Source organism: Cydia strobilella, chromosome 11, assembly GCF_947568885.1.
Source record: "Cydia strobilella chromosome 11, ilCydStro3.1, whole genome shotgun sequence".
Lineage (NCBI taxonomy): Eukaryota > Metazoa > Arthropoda > Insecta > Lepidoptera > Tortricidae > Cydia > Cydia strobilella.
Genome location: NC_086051.1, coordinates 8,072,540 through 8,086,673, shown reverse-complemented (window position 1 = coordinate 8,086,673; position 14,134 = coordinate 8,072,540). Strand labels below are relative to the sequence as shown.

The following is a 14,134-nucleotide window of genomic DNA, read 5'->3' as shown; positions in this document are numbered from 1 at the left end:
ATAACAAGTCCATACATAACAATACACATGTCATTAATATTAAAATACAATATGTTTTTGTATAAAAATGTATAAATACTTTTTACATTTTGATATAGTTCAGTATGAGTAGGCTTACAATATTGGTACATTGAACATTTGAAGGCACAATAATTGCTTTGTCTGAGCTATGAAACGACTATGTAGTCACTGCCTGTGGACACATAAGAGATCAAATTAGGCGGGAGTGGTAATTTGCTCCATATGTTCGCTGAGACAGTTTGCCGTAACACAAATCTGCAAATCATTTGAAGTGAGTCAAGTCTTGCAAATCTGGAATAAAAAAGAGTGCATGTTTATAACTTTGAAAACACCCAGTGAAAAACTAGAAAATAAAAATATGTAAAATTTTACTACCAAGATTTGATTACAGTTAACATTAGCATAAATCTTCAAAAAAAAAAACAGAACTGCCAAGAGTAAGAAAGACATCATTCGTCCCTTTTTGGTAAAACTTAAATAAGAAGCATTACAAGACAATAAAATAACAAAATAATTAAATCTATTAATAAAAACCGGCCAAGTGCGAGTCGGACTCACGCACGAGGGGTTCCGTTACGCAAAAAACGGCAAAAAATTACGTTTGTTGTATGGGAGACCTACTTAAATATATATTTTATTCTGTTTTTAGTATTTGTTGTTATTATATTTTACATTTATTTAAGCCTCTATTTTCCTGTCCGGTATAGGCCTCCTCCATGCCCTTCTATATGAAAACAGTACTAGCAGAGTCAAAATCGAAACAAGAGGAAAAGAATTCAAAATAGGCAGAGGAGTCTGACAAGGGGACCCAATATCACCAAAGTTATTCATATCGGTGCTACAAAGCATATTCTGTCAACTGGACTGGGATAAAAAAGGAATTAAAGTATTTAAAAAACACTTAAGTCATTTGCGTTTCGCAGATGATATAGCTATATTTTCAGAAAATACCAGCATCCTACAAATAATGTTAAATGAGCTAATAAAAATACACATACAAGGCATAGAACTTGAATACGTAGACCATTTGTTGTTATAGCGGCAACAGAAATACATCATCTGTGAATATTTCAACTGTCTAGCTATCACGGTTCATGAGATACAGCATGAGAAACCGACAGCAGAGTCTTAGTGATAGGGTACCCATTTTTACCCTTTGGGTATGGAACCCTTAAAACTAACCAAAATTTAATTATAAGAAACAGCATATTAGCAAAATAGCAAATTGTTGTTGAAACACTCATTATGTTAAAAGGAACTCAGAAGTACTTAATAAGTATAAGAATTAAATATAATATTGATGCTCAATTACCTGTTCAATGGCCTTGCTAGCTTCACTGGCATTTCAAAAAGGTTAGATTTCACATCTACAGCAGAACAATGCTCTGATATCCTATTTGCTGGCACAAATGTTTCATTGTTCAACGAGAATAGTCCATTTGCATGTCGGAGTCTAGCATGGAGAGTGCGGCCCACACAGCGAAAAGATACACAGAGAATATGACGGGAGTCATATGAGTCTCTCACCAGAAACACATTGTCATGTTGACCTGCTAACAGCTCTTCTGCCTCACTAGATGATATACCACCCCAATACCATCCGTGCCTGAAAAGAGATTGAGTTATGCAATACAACATTAAGGTGTGTTGTTGACAAACAGTAAAGATTTTGTACATACAGTGTAAACTCCATATAATGTCACTCGACATAATGATTCACTCCCTATAATGTCAACATGTGTTGCTTATTGTTGCTTTAATTTAATATTAATTTCTCTCTAACAAAAACTCTATAGCGTCAAAAAAATTCCGGTCCCTTGAGTATCGCTATATAGAGTTTACACTCAATTTCTATTGAAATTGCACTCAGCAGTGGGTGGATATTTGCTGAATAGATAGATAAAACTATGTATACTCACTTGGACAGCTGACAGTATATGGCACATGTTTCAAGTGACGCATGTTGATGGTGTCCTCTAAGAACTGAGTGACCATCTGAATGTTGACACTTCATTATTTGTTTATTATATTCAACGACTTTCTTATCGTCACTATCAATAATTGATACTGGACTCTTTTCCAATGACGTCGAGGGTTCACTACATTTGCTCTTTGTAATGTTGCATATGTGATCCTCATCATTGTTTTTATTGCCGAAATATCTTTGGAGGGATCTCACACTGCCGGAAATAAACAGTTTGTTTTTCCAAAACTTTACGAACTTACTAGGGTTCATCACAGGTTTTCGTTCGGGTAAAAATACACAATGAACTATGTCAGCATTAGTGTAATCTCTTTTGGTATCGATAGTTCGTTGTAAATGTTTGCATTCCATTGGTTTTAGCCATTTTCGAAGACATCCCGTCGTTAGCCATTTGCGACGATTACAATGGGTACAGCGTTCGTAATTTTTGTTCATTTGTACAGTCGATTACTCTTGCTGGTTCGATTAAATTCTCTTTCTGTATTATGAAATGAAATTGTAAAACGGTTAACAGACCGAATTGATTTTACAAATTATGTTTAGTTCACATTTGTTGTATTTATACATACATTTCATATTCATTTTCATTGAACCGATGAAGATATTTTGTTTGTATTTGACAGATTTGTGAGATTTGTCTTGATTGTCTACGCCGTCTACGGACAATAGAGGAATAGACAACTTTTTTTTTTGAACATTTATGGCCTGGATGCAAATAGACAACTGACGTTGGACGTTCCGGACGTTCTTCTCGATAAGTGCGCTCCAGACTACACGACGCGAAGCCGCGAACGCGAGTGTGGAGTAAGTTCGTACCGCGTAGTCTGGAGCGATTTACGGTTATGTTAAAGTGTTTTCACACGATCAAACTTGGTTGAATACAGAATCTGTATGACATGGTCCGATCGTGTACAGTCATTATTTTAAATGTATGTTCTTTCTAGGATTTTATTATTTCTTCTCTGTGCAGGATACTGTAGGTTTGATTTTTTAAATTTAATCTGTGTGCGTACGTATTGAGCCGAGGTGTGTGTGTACGTGAGTGATTTTGGGTGTAAAGTCAGATTTCCATTATTCTATCGAAATGCCTTATGATTTCCCTATTTTAATATTTTTACTTAATAATTAGGATTTTTAACACTTAGGGTTTTTTTATAAAAGTACTGTGATAAGTATGGATGCTCTGTGTATTGAAAATAATTACATTTTATTGATGTAATGACATTGAAGAAAATAAAAAAAATGTCAACAAAATCTCAAATATCCACAGAATTAAGCGGTGCGTATTATTTTTCTTTATAAATGAAAAATAGCTCATGATTTATTTATTTTATAATATAGTATACGTAAAATTATTTCCGCAGTGATGATTGTTTTAAGGATAATATTTTTCTTAATTTCTAACATTGCAGACAGCATCAGTAATGTCCTTGGTAAAAATGTTAAAATACTTTACAAATCCCTTGTTCGTATGGAATCGAGAGGTGATAAAGTTGATAACAAAGTAATGGTGAGTAATATAAACAGCAACCCACTTTTCAAAAGGAATTCTTTGTAAATAAATATCTGAAATCTTGATGAATTATAAATATTGTCTCTCCTCCTATAGTAAATATCATCATTTTTTTTTGTGTGTAGCTGAATAACCAAATTTTTTATAGGTTTGTAAATAGCCAACATATTATTCAGCAAAAAATAATAGAACTACATACAAACTTGAGTGTAAGATTATAATCTTTTGGGTTTATATTCATTGATAATAAATTCTTAACAAGTGTGAGTCACTGAGGTGTGTCATACATATTGCCTGGCTGTGTAGTGGTCCCTATGGACACACACCCACAGGCAAGTGGTCTTTGTGAGCCCAATATAAAGTAGGTAGCCTGAATTATCCTCTGTATGTTAACTCTAATTGGTTTCATTGATGCTTTGCTAGCTTAGATGCTTGGCTATTCAATGTGTGTTCAAATTTAAAGTATTTTCTGAAAATAATTTAATTTGTTCTAATACTTCTAACAGTATTCAATATGTATTCTAAAACCAATGTTGACAAGAATGTTTGTTATTGTTTTGTTAGATAAAGATAAGATACATGGAGTTTTTGTTTATGTAGTAGTAGTAGTCTAGTAGTAGTAATCACTTTATTGTACACAACACAGGTTTACAAAAATAAATTATAGTAATGGAAGTACAAAGGCGATTATGTATATGCTTTAAAAGATTGTAATATGTGAACTCAATATATTTTATCTTTGTAATGGACTTTCCAATTATTTTTAAATATTACTTACACAGTTGCAATGGAAATCAAATAATAGTTGATGAATTTTCTACTTTCAATGTTTTGACTTCAGCCACTTAAGTTTAATTCAAAGTAAACTATGTAAAAAATAACTTAATCATATTATTAAGAAAAAAATATAGATCAGGAAATATGTTACAGCTAGGCTAAACAATGGTTACCTATAGGGACATTATTATCTATGATTACACAATATCAATAATATGGCATAATAGATAAGTATCTAAACAGATGACTAATGTTGTAATATGTTTTCAGGTTGTGACATCTTATAGAATCTTTATAACAACAGCCAAAGTTCCAACTAGGGTAAGAACTCACAAGTATCATTTGCATGTCATAATCATAAATAATTTAATTAACATTTGCAAATAAACAGACATAACTGCACTTGTGATGCAAAAGATAAAAATCTTTATTAGACTTATCGATGAATCTAATTGAGGAAGCTTGTGAGATATTTTGGAGACATAATTTTATTTATATTTAATAGTTTTAAACATCTTTTTTAGGTTGATAATGGATTTCACTTGATGGAAATAGAGGCAATTGAAAGTAAAAAGGCAAACCATTTGTCGATAACACTCATTCATGAACACAAACCAGTGTCTATTCTCATTGGTAAGTGACTAATTGCTACTATTGTATGCTAAGCAGCTGCTGACACTGACACCAAACCGAGTAATGTGATGTTTTTCCTTGTGACGAACATTCTGCATTGTTCCTTTTTTGCATGTTTATAGACAAATAATGTGTTGATTAGTTTGATGCATAGCTTTGTATAGTGATGCTAAAATTGGCCAAATATATTCCAGCATACCTTTATTACCATAGAAATAACGATGTGTTGGAACACAAATAAGGGCAAATATATTGGAATATATTTGCCCTTAAGGCCATCAGGCCATCTCTTATTATTTAATGCTGATTACAATATAGTGAAATGAAATCATTAAATGGTCAGCATTTATAAATATTTTTCATGTATCAAATATAAATTAGATCAATTATTCAAATATCATTTATTGTACTTTAAATATATTGTATATGTTAAAAACTGCAATAGATGTCATATATTAAAGAAAAAGTGACGAAGCCCTCCAGTGGTGAAGGCCGGATTCGAACCGGCGTCTTTAGCTATTGCGGCTAACGCCATGAACCCCTAGGCCACCCCGCCACGGCGGTGCCCGTCCGAAGTTCTCGACTATATGCCATCTTAGTAAGACTAGGCGTCCTTGACATATATATATATATATATTTGGCGTTTTAATATATGACATCTATTACAGTTTTTAATTTATATATAGTAGTGTGACTACTTAAAAAACACAAATCAAAATATTTAATAAAATAATTTGATTTGTTCCCAAACTTGTTTATATTGTATATATTTTTACCAGGTGAAGAAAAGCAATCAGAAGGTGTTATTAATGTTATGCATGCACTTGTTGCTGCATTTGACGACTTATATCCAAATGTACCCATAGAGGATATAATATGCAAGGTAAAATAAAAAAATAATGACTGTCTATTTTAATAACTCTTAAATTACATGCAACTGGCTTGACTGATTACCTTAATTTGTTTTGTTAATTGGCAACAAAAGGTCCATTGACTTCGCCATTTACAATGTACACTCATGCCTTATTGAGCCAATGTCAACTGGTTAATTGTGTCAGACGGAATCAGATAGTTAGTTTATGTATATCTGGCAATTTTTAATAGTAAATTTTAAACTAGAAATGTGACGTTGTGGACTTTTAAATTTTTTTAATACACAATTAAAACAACATACTTATGAAGTAAGTTTTACGGACCATTTTCTTAACATTAATTTGAAATAAATTTTATGTTTAAACAAAATTGTTGAAGTTGAATATAATACAAAGAAAGTAAGTTTTAAGAGACAGTTGCTTGAAGTATGATGTATTTACAGGTCAATTTACAATTTCAACTACAACATGTAAGTGGCACTAGGAAACATTCTACTTGTGGGGATTTCTCTAACCAATATGCGGCTATGTGTGATCTTTGCCAAACTCCGTTTAGGTAAGTTTGTGCTAAGGGGTCATCCTACTTTTTACTGCAGGTATTTTTGTCCCCAGAAGAAATTATTTGATTTTTATATTTGTAAATTATGTAATTTGTGTAATTGTATATCAATATAAAGCACATTTTAATGCTGCAAGGTTAACCAAAGCACAGAATATACAATAGTACTACGTACAGAAGATTCAGTCCCTAAAAAAACGCGACTACTACGCGCAAGGCGGCGCAAGCGCAGCGTGCAGGCGTCCGTTCCATAGCGGTGTGCGGCAATTACTAATACTATGGCAAAACCTCAAAATTGAGGCGGCCGCAGGTACTTGTAGCGACGGCGGCGAAATCGCGGAGTGAGACACGCCTGACCAAAGCAAATAATCTTTTAAATATATTTTTTAAAGGTATCAAAGTTGTGAGTGAAAGAGCATGGACGGTAACAATTTAACAAAGTTGTATATTTGCCTACTCCAGACTATAAATACTAAAAATAAATAAAAAACCAAGGGTCAAATATTAAGGCCTATTCTGTGCATATCAATTTTTTGTAGCTAGTGTAAGTACACATTACTAATATTAACATTTCAATATTGTTTGAAATCATAAAAACCTGCAGTAAAAAGTAGATTGACCCACTTATCAATGTATTTAACTGTATAATTGGTTTTTGAGCATATAATGGCAGTAGACTGCCATATATGACCTGATCCAACCCAGAGTGTGAACTAGGCCTTATGTTTATTTTTAGGGCCGAGGTGGCGTGGGACATTGACACCATCTACTTGGCGCACGATATTAGAATGCTACATCTGAAGGATTTCGATCATTTAGATCAAAGGTAAAGGTGTTGTTTTCAGGTAAAATGGTGCCTTCGTTGTAGTGACAACCAGATAGTTAAGCTTGCAAAGAGGCAGGATACAGCTATGAGCTGGGAACCAGATTTTTTTATAGACGCATATAGACCCTCAAACTATCTCCATACCAAATTTCATCTGCGGTTTAAGCGTGAAGAGGTAACAGACAACCAGTCTTTTTAGGGTTCCGTACCCAAAGGGTAAAAACGGGACCCTATTACTAAGACTCCGCTGTCCGTCCGTCTGTTCGTCTGTCACCAGGCTGTATCTCAGGAACCGTGATAGCTAGGCAGTTAAAATTTTCACAGATGATGTATTTCTGTTGCCGCTATAACAACAAATACTAAAAACAGAATAATATAAATATTTAAATGGGGCTCCCATACAACAAACGTGATTTTTTTGCTGTTTTTTTCCGTAATGGTACGGAACTCTTCGTGCGCGAGTCCGACTCGCACTTGGCCGGTTTTTATTAGTAGGGATTATTAAACTGGGATTATTAAATGGCTCTCGACAGTGTTGCATTGTTGTAATGATTAGTCGATTGTAACACTCGACTTTTTATAGTGGTAAAAACAGTCCATGTAAAAATTCATTAAACGTTGCAATCGTAATTATTGCCATTATCCAGTTATTGTGATATAATTCGTAGAATGATTGTTATTGGAGCAGAAAGTTTCCTGTTTGACGACCGCAACAGTGCCAAATAGTTATTTATTTGTAATTTGAATGACTATGGCTGGACTCTCAAAATATAGTAAAATGTAGAAAAATTATTTATATAAAAACCATTGTTCATTTGATGTTGACAGTTTCTAAGAAGTAGGTATTACGAGTATATCTCCAAAGTTGACATCAAATTTATGGAATAAATTATGTATTTGAATGACATATAAATGTAGGCATTTAGAGATAAAGATCTCTATTTGCGTCAAAGTTGGTACAGTTACAGTACTTACATTACATTTTTGTTAAAGCTAATCTAGCTAGTTTACTTTCTGCCACGACTAATTCACGCCGGTACCTATTTATATGGTCCTGTCTTCATCCCAAGGTTTCGGTTTGATTAGTTTAGCCATATTTGCCGTCCTCACCCATTTACATTGATCGTTATGTTTTCTGTCTATTCCACTCATCGGGAGAACTCGGCCTAAAATACCATACCTATTCCAGGGACCTGATCCCACTGCTGATCGCGCTACAACACAACACGTGGTTCACCGGCGTGTGCGGCGACGGCGTCCGCGTCGGCGGCGAGGCATGGGAGGCGTTGTCTCGCGTGGTCCGCTGCGCGTCGCCCGCGCCGCAGCGCCTCAGCTGGCGTGCGGCGGCGTTGCGACATGACCATGCGGCGAGATTAGGGCACGCTCTCGTTCGGGCGCGGCGTCGCCCGGCGATGCATACTATAGATTTCTCGCAGAATCATATTGAAGATAAAGGTGAGTGTTTACCGTATAATTGAAATGTCACATGTGTATGCTGCTTGCAATTAAACAAGCCAGACCAGTAGTTGATCCCTCATGTATACGAAGGACGCAAGTTTTAGAGTTCGGAGTTTAATATTGTTAGCGCTACTTGCACCATACCACTAACCCGGGGTTAAGCGGTTAAACCGTTAACCCAGTGACTTATTGTACTGGTAACCATGGTAACTCCAGGTTTAACCGGTTAACCCCGGGTTAGTGAGATGGTGCAAGTGGCCCTTATAAGGGTAATTATGTATTTAATTTAAATACCAGGCGTTTCTTTTGGGGGAAACAAGTACCAGGTGACGTCTAACGATATTCATATTCATCGTCTGCGGTTTTTGTTATCGCGTTAATTATTTTGTTTATCCTAATGATAAAATATAGGGCCTGCCCTCTATAAATGACACCACTTCGGCACTTTTCCCTTGATTGGGCACTCCTTTTTCCAAACCGAAAAGTTTTGCTGGCCTGTCACTCTGACCTACATCGATGACTCAATGAATTGCTGCCAGATGCCCGGATCTAGCAATAAGTTAATGTGTATTACCTATAACTATATGTAGTAACCTAACTAGGCAGGTTTCGTTGCTTTTAATTGAAATCGTTAATATTTACCTAGGCTAGCTTTTAGTCTAATGGGATATGAGCTGTGTATCAGGAGATTTTTACATTTACAATGTAATTTCAATGCGTCCTATTGTCTTGTTTAGGTGCAATCAGCATTCTATCTGGGCTGGCAATGAACCCCGACGGGCTGCGACAAATATCGCTGTCCCAGTGCGGCCTCACGGGCAAGACGGTGACGCACCTCGCCGCCATGCTCAACGACAACCCCTGCCACCTCTCCACGCTGTCGCATCTCGACCTGTCGCACAATAACCTCAAGGACGATGTTCACGTGAGTTACTTAATGCCACTTAACTCAACTCACGTCATTTAGATCGAAAATACTTTGACTTTTTTTGATCCGCCGAGGTTCATGTTTCAAGTTACCCGTGGTAAAGACTTGAAAACCTCAGAATAATGACTAAAGCAAAGAAGCCGGGCAAAAATAAAAGCTTGGTAAAAGATATCGTATTCACAACACATTATTACTTTTTGTCTATGAGTGAGTTCATATCATTCATATCATTTATTGATTGTAAAGTCATGTACATACATTTTATAATTTAGGTGTTACCTCAATTCTGAAAGTCAGTCCATGACGTCCTGTGAGGACATACAACAATATATTAGACCGTAATCTAGGCTAAACATTATAAAATAAAATTAATTAATAATCATGCGAACTAACAAATCTACAGTCTCCTAAATTAGTAATGCATTAAAATATGTTACAATTATTATAAAAAAAAATTATGTCACTTAAATTACAAATTTTACACATTAGAAATTAAACGAATAAATAGTCAGTACATAATAATTAAAAATAAAGTAAGAATTATAAATTATCATTAAAAAAGTCACTAACTGAATAATAGCATTTATCTATTAATAATTTTTCTAATTTAGTTTTGAAGATCGCATTTTGAGGTTCTTGCTTAATCAAGTCTGGAATTTTATTAGTTATTAGAATACATTTGTAATGTGGACCATTTCTACATATTTGCAAGTTCGTTTCAGGTAGTTGCAATTTATTTCTGTACTGTGCTCTAGTTGTTTGCTTATCCTGTTTTAGTTCAAATAAATGAGGGTTTTCGCGAACAAAAAGAGCAGCTTGCAATATATAGATGCAGGGAAGTGTTAATAGTTTGTAACTAACAAAGTACGGACGGCAACTATCCGGTATACGCACATTCGCTAAAATTCGAATACACTTTTTTTGCATTATAAAAAGTTGCTCGGCCTCGACACTATCACCCCAAAGGACTACAGCGTATTGAGTGAGACAACAATCCGCAAGTTCTTTCGTTTTTTCAAGTATTGTCATAAGATAAACTGAGGGAAATGTCAAATGGTCCTATGTGGTTCTATAATATAATCCAGCCAAATAAAATATATGTTCGTTATTTCACAGGTAGGTGTCAACTGTAACAACTTGACATAGTCGTATTATTTTAGTTGAAATATTTCGGGATGTTTCAGCGGTCATCTTGGTTTATTTTAATTATATTTTTGCTATTCCTGAAAGATTGTTGGAAAACGTGCTGAGTTTTTATTTGTAATGGTTTGAAGTTCCCTTTGTGATAATGTCTTGTGTGATCGAGGGCTGTAAATCGCATACAGGAAGAAAAGAAAATACGCACGAACCGATAACCTTTAATCGGTGAGTTTTGTTCAATTTTGAAGAAATTTATTTATAGGACCTGACCCTAAACATAGAAATCGATATGTTGTTTATGTAATTATTACTTGCATTCAAGTCTATATAGATTTTTGCATATATTTTCGAACTTTTCTGCTAAGTATGAAAGGTTATATTTTTGGCATAGTGATGTATCGACCTCAGATCAATAACCTATCGACATTTACAGCTTTCTTATAGTTTGGCCCAGGACTGTCTCATTTTAATTGATGAGTACAGTCAAGGGCATAAATATATATACATTCCCAAAGTCTCAAAAATATGTGTACGCTCAGACAATAAAATCGTGTTCACATATTTTTAAGCCATTTGTCTGGATCGATATTTTTGCCTTCGACTGTACCTATAGTTTTCTTTGTTCTTACTTACTGACAGATTGTGTTTGCCAGACTATAGTTTAATACTAAAAACCGGTCAAGTGCGGGTCGGACGCGCGCACCAAGGGGATCGTACTTTTTAGTATTTGTTGTTATAGCGGCAACAGAAATACATCATCTGTGAAAATTTCAACTGTCTAGCTATCACGGTTCATGAGATACAGCCTGGTGACAGACAGACGGACAGCGAAGTATTAGTAATAGGGTCCCGTTTTTACCCTTTGGGTACGGAACCCTAATAAAAAAGACATTAATGATCATTGATGAATGTTCCTTTTATTAATATTGTTGGTCACAAAACTCAACTTTTTATTTCAGATTTCGAAAGGACGAGGAATAGGGGATATTACTGCAATGTTCTGCCACCAGTGCAGCACTAGCTTTTTTAGTGCACCGTAGAGTAACTTATTCATACTGTACCTTTAACAGGTTTTTGACAAGTTTTCAGGGGACCTACCGGAAAACTCGAATCCGAAATTTCGTTATCTAGCTGCCTCTTTATCGCTCGAATACGCAAGAGTGACAGAGATGTTAGATAACGAAAGTTCGATTTTCTTGTTTCGCGATAGACCCTCAGATTGTGATAGTGGCGCCACCTACGCCGAGTTTCGCGTAATATTCCCTATTATTAAATAATAATAAAATATTACACGAACGTTTTTTTTTTTATTTCCTATTTGGTACAGTCAGCTGCAGAGAAAAGGTACCCCACGTCCATACTAATTTACAGAACTTTGTATGCAGGGGGTGCCTTTTCTCTGCAGCTGACTGTACATGACTAGAAACTATACTTAGTCTTTTAGCATTAGAAAAAACGGTAAACCATTTCCACGTGTCTTTTTATTGACAAGTTTTTTTATAAATATAACAATATTTTACTTATGAAAGCAAAAGTATGTAAATGATCGTATATTATATTTGTTGTGACTTATTTTCAAAGTGTTTTTCGATAAAACGACACGTTAAGATCGCTCGCCTTCTTTCTAATGATAAAAAAACGAGAGGTATAGTTAGACGGTTCTGAGTGGTAGACTGCAAATGAGATAAAAGCTATATTAGGTACATGCATTAATCCTCATATCAGGCGGCTCTTTGATTCCAAGGATTGCATAATTTTTATACTTTTTAATGATTTTTAGAATATGAAAATTATAAAAAGTGTAAATGTTATGCAATCCTTGTATTCCACGCATTTCATTTCATTTCATTTCAACGAGCCGCCTGCTACAGATTTCTTAAAATTGCCGCGTTTTTTCAGGTTCAACTTTCATTAGCCAGACTATTATCAATTTGCCAATTTCGTGATTATTATTTTACACGGCACATAAACTTATGCATAATTTATCGATATAAAAAGTCGACACAGTTACATCCCTAGCAAATTATCAAACTTATGACACCGTACGTAAATGTGAAATAACAAGCATATATGCATCTCTTTTCGGCACATTATCTAATTCGTAAGGAAGTAAAGTACGGGTATACATATTTGCGAAGCATTTTTGCCCGACTTCTATGCTTTAGTCATTATTCTGAGTTGAAAACTTATAGTAATAACAATTGATTTAGTAATAACTGAGAATGTACAATATACTAATACAATTATTTATTTTATACAATTAGTTAGTGTTAGTACTAACAATTTACAAATTCCTTTAAAAATATACATGTAATGAATGCCTCGATAAATTGTGAGATTGTGACTCAAACATATATTAATAATGAATTGTGGTTTCTTTCAGAATTTATACAACTTTCTGGCGCAACCCAATGTACTGACTCATCTCAATTTGACAAACACTGAAACCACATTAGAAAACGTAAGTTTAGTTTTGTCCTTCACATTTCACCTTACAGGTGCTTTCATTGTGCTTATTTAAATACAATTATACGTGACCGTCAAGACGGACTTTCTTTTCTCGCCTATTACGAACCAGCCTAGTCCACCTCTACCGCTGAACACTTATTATTTTTATCCCTTAATGGAATATTATTTCTATTGTAATGAAAACCATTGTTGAGTTTAACAAAACCTTGTGAATGGAAGGAAAACCGTAAATAAAAATAATAATTCATATTATAGCAAACCTTCAGCTCTCTTTGGTAAATAGTCCATTATACGGTAGAAGTTGCATCGAATGGCACGTGACTGATAATTCCCGTGCTTATTTTGTCAAGCACTAACAACATGACGTTCGTGCTAGAAAATCTCTATGTCCGCTTGTCACGCTTTAATCATAACAAAATTCGCAATACATTGCGTCTTAGAATAAACTTTAATTTAAAGTGTAATAAAAATCAAAACACAAGTTCTTTTTAAAAGTCGCTGAACAAATGATGGTCAGTTTGAGGAGTATAGCCTACACTTTAATTTATTGCTCATTTTACAGGCCCAGGCCACACCCGGTAGGTACTTAATGTAATAATTAAAGCTAGTGCGGTCGCACATTCGCTGCAAAAATCGGCTACAATAGCCAGATGAGAGCGCAGCAGCTATACACAATAAGTACGACCGAATACCGTTAGGAGGATGATAACTTCAACTATACATGTTACAGATGTGGGGCGCACTGCTACGGGGTTGTGCAGCTCGGCTTTCGGAACTACTTGTAGGTCGCAACCCGTGGTCGGCCGTGCGGCGGCCCAAGGATCCACCTCCTTCCTTCCGCCAGTTCTTCACCGCCTGCCTCGCACTCAACACACTCGACTTCTCCTACTGCAAGATGATGCCTGATGCACTCAAGTTAGTGTTTACAACCTAGTACTAGAACTACTAGTCATA

The 14,134-nt window shown here is 35.1% G+C and overlaps 2 protein-coding genes and 1 non-coding gene across 9 annotated transcripts in view; 1 reads left to right on the top strand and 2 right to left on the bottom strand.

Moving 5' to 3' along the window:
* Window positions 1–28: 28 nt before the first annotated feature.
* LOC134745456 (uncharacterized) lies at window positions 29–2,635 on the bottom strand. Its single transcript, XM_063679501.1, has 4 exons — window positions 2,575–2,635; window positions 1,941–2,483; window positions 1,334–1,627; window positions 29–312 (listed from the first exon to the last, which is right to left on the bottom strand). Exons 2-4 carry the CDS (start codon window positions 2,438–2,440, stop codon window positions 168–170), a joined length of 939 nt encoding a protein of 312 aa, XP_063535571.1. The 5' UTR covers window positions 2,441–2,483; window positions 2,575–2,635; the 3' UTR covers window positions 29–167.
* A 356-nt stretch (window positions 2,636–2,991) lies between these two features.
* LOC134745444 (F-actin-uncapping protein LRRC16A) overlaps window positions 2,992–14,134 on the top strand; it is a 42,043-nt gene continuing 30,900 nt past the window's right edge. For 6 of the 7 annotated variants that reach the window (XR_010128180.1, XR_010128179.1, XM_063679483.1 and 3 more), the window contains exons 1-11: window positions 2,993–3,284; window positions 3,418–3,515; window positions 4,566–4,616; window positions 4,820–4,928; window positions 5,708–5,811; window positions 6,244–6,356; window positions 7,096–7,185; window positions 8,375–8,640; window positions 9,381–9,568; window positions 13,095–13,172; window positions 13,911–14,095. Coding sequence is in view for 5 of the 7 variants with exons in the window: in XM_063679483.1 (XP_063535553.1) it covers window positions 3,224–3,284; window positions 3,418–3,515; window positions 4,566–4,616; window positions 4,820–4,928; window positions 5,708–5,811; window positions 6,244–6,356; window positions 7,096–7,185; window positions 8,375–8,640; window positions 9,381–9,568; window positions 13,095–13,172; window positions 13,911–14,095 (1,343 nt within the window). In the remaining 2 variants the exon portion in view is untranslated. Of the gene's footprint in view, window positions 3,285–3,417; window positions 3,516–4,565; window positions 4,617–4,819; window positions 4,929–5,707; window positions 5,812–6,243; window positions 6,357–7,095; window positions 7,186–8,374; window positions 8,641–9,380; window positions 9,569–13,094; window positions 13,173–13,910; window positions 14,096–14,134 lie in introns of all 7 variants that reach the window. The other variant, XM_063679481.1, reaches the window with a different exon arrangement.
* On the bottom strand, window positions 5,412–5,484 carry Trnal-caa (transfer RNA leucine (anticodon CAA)). The gene has a single exon. It is a non-coding gene; the product is annotated as a tRNA-Leu (tRNA).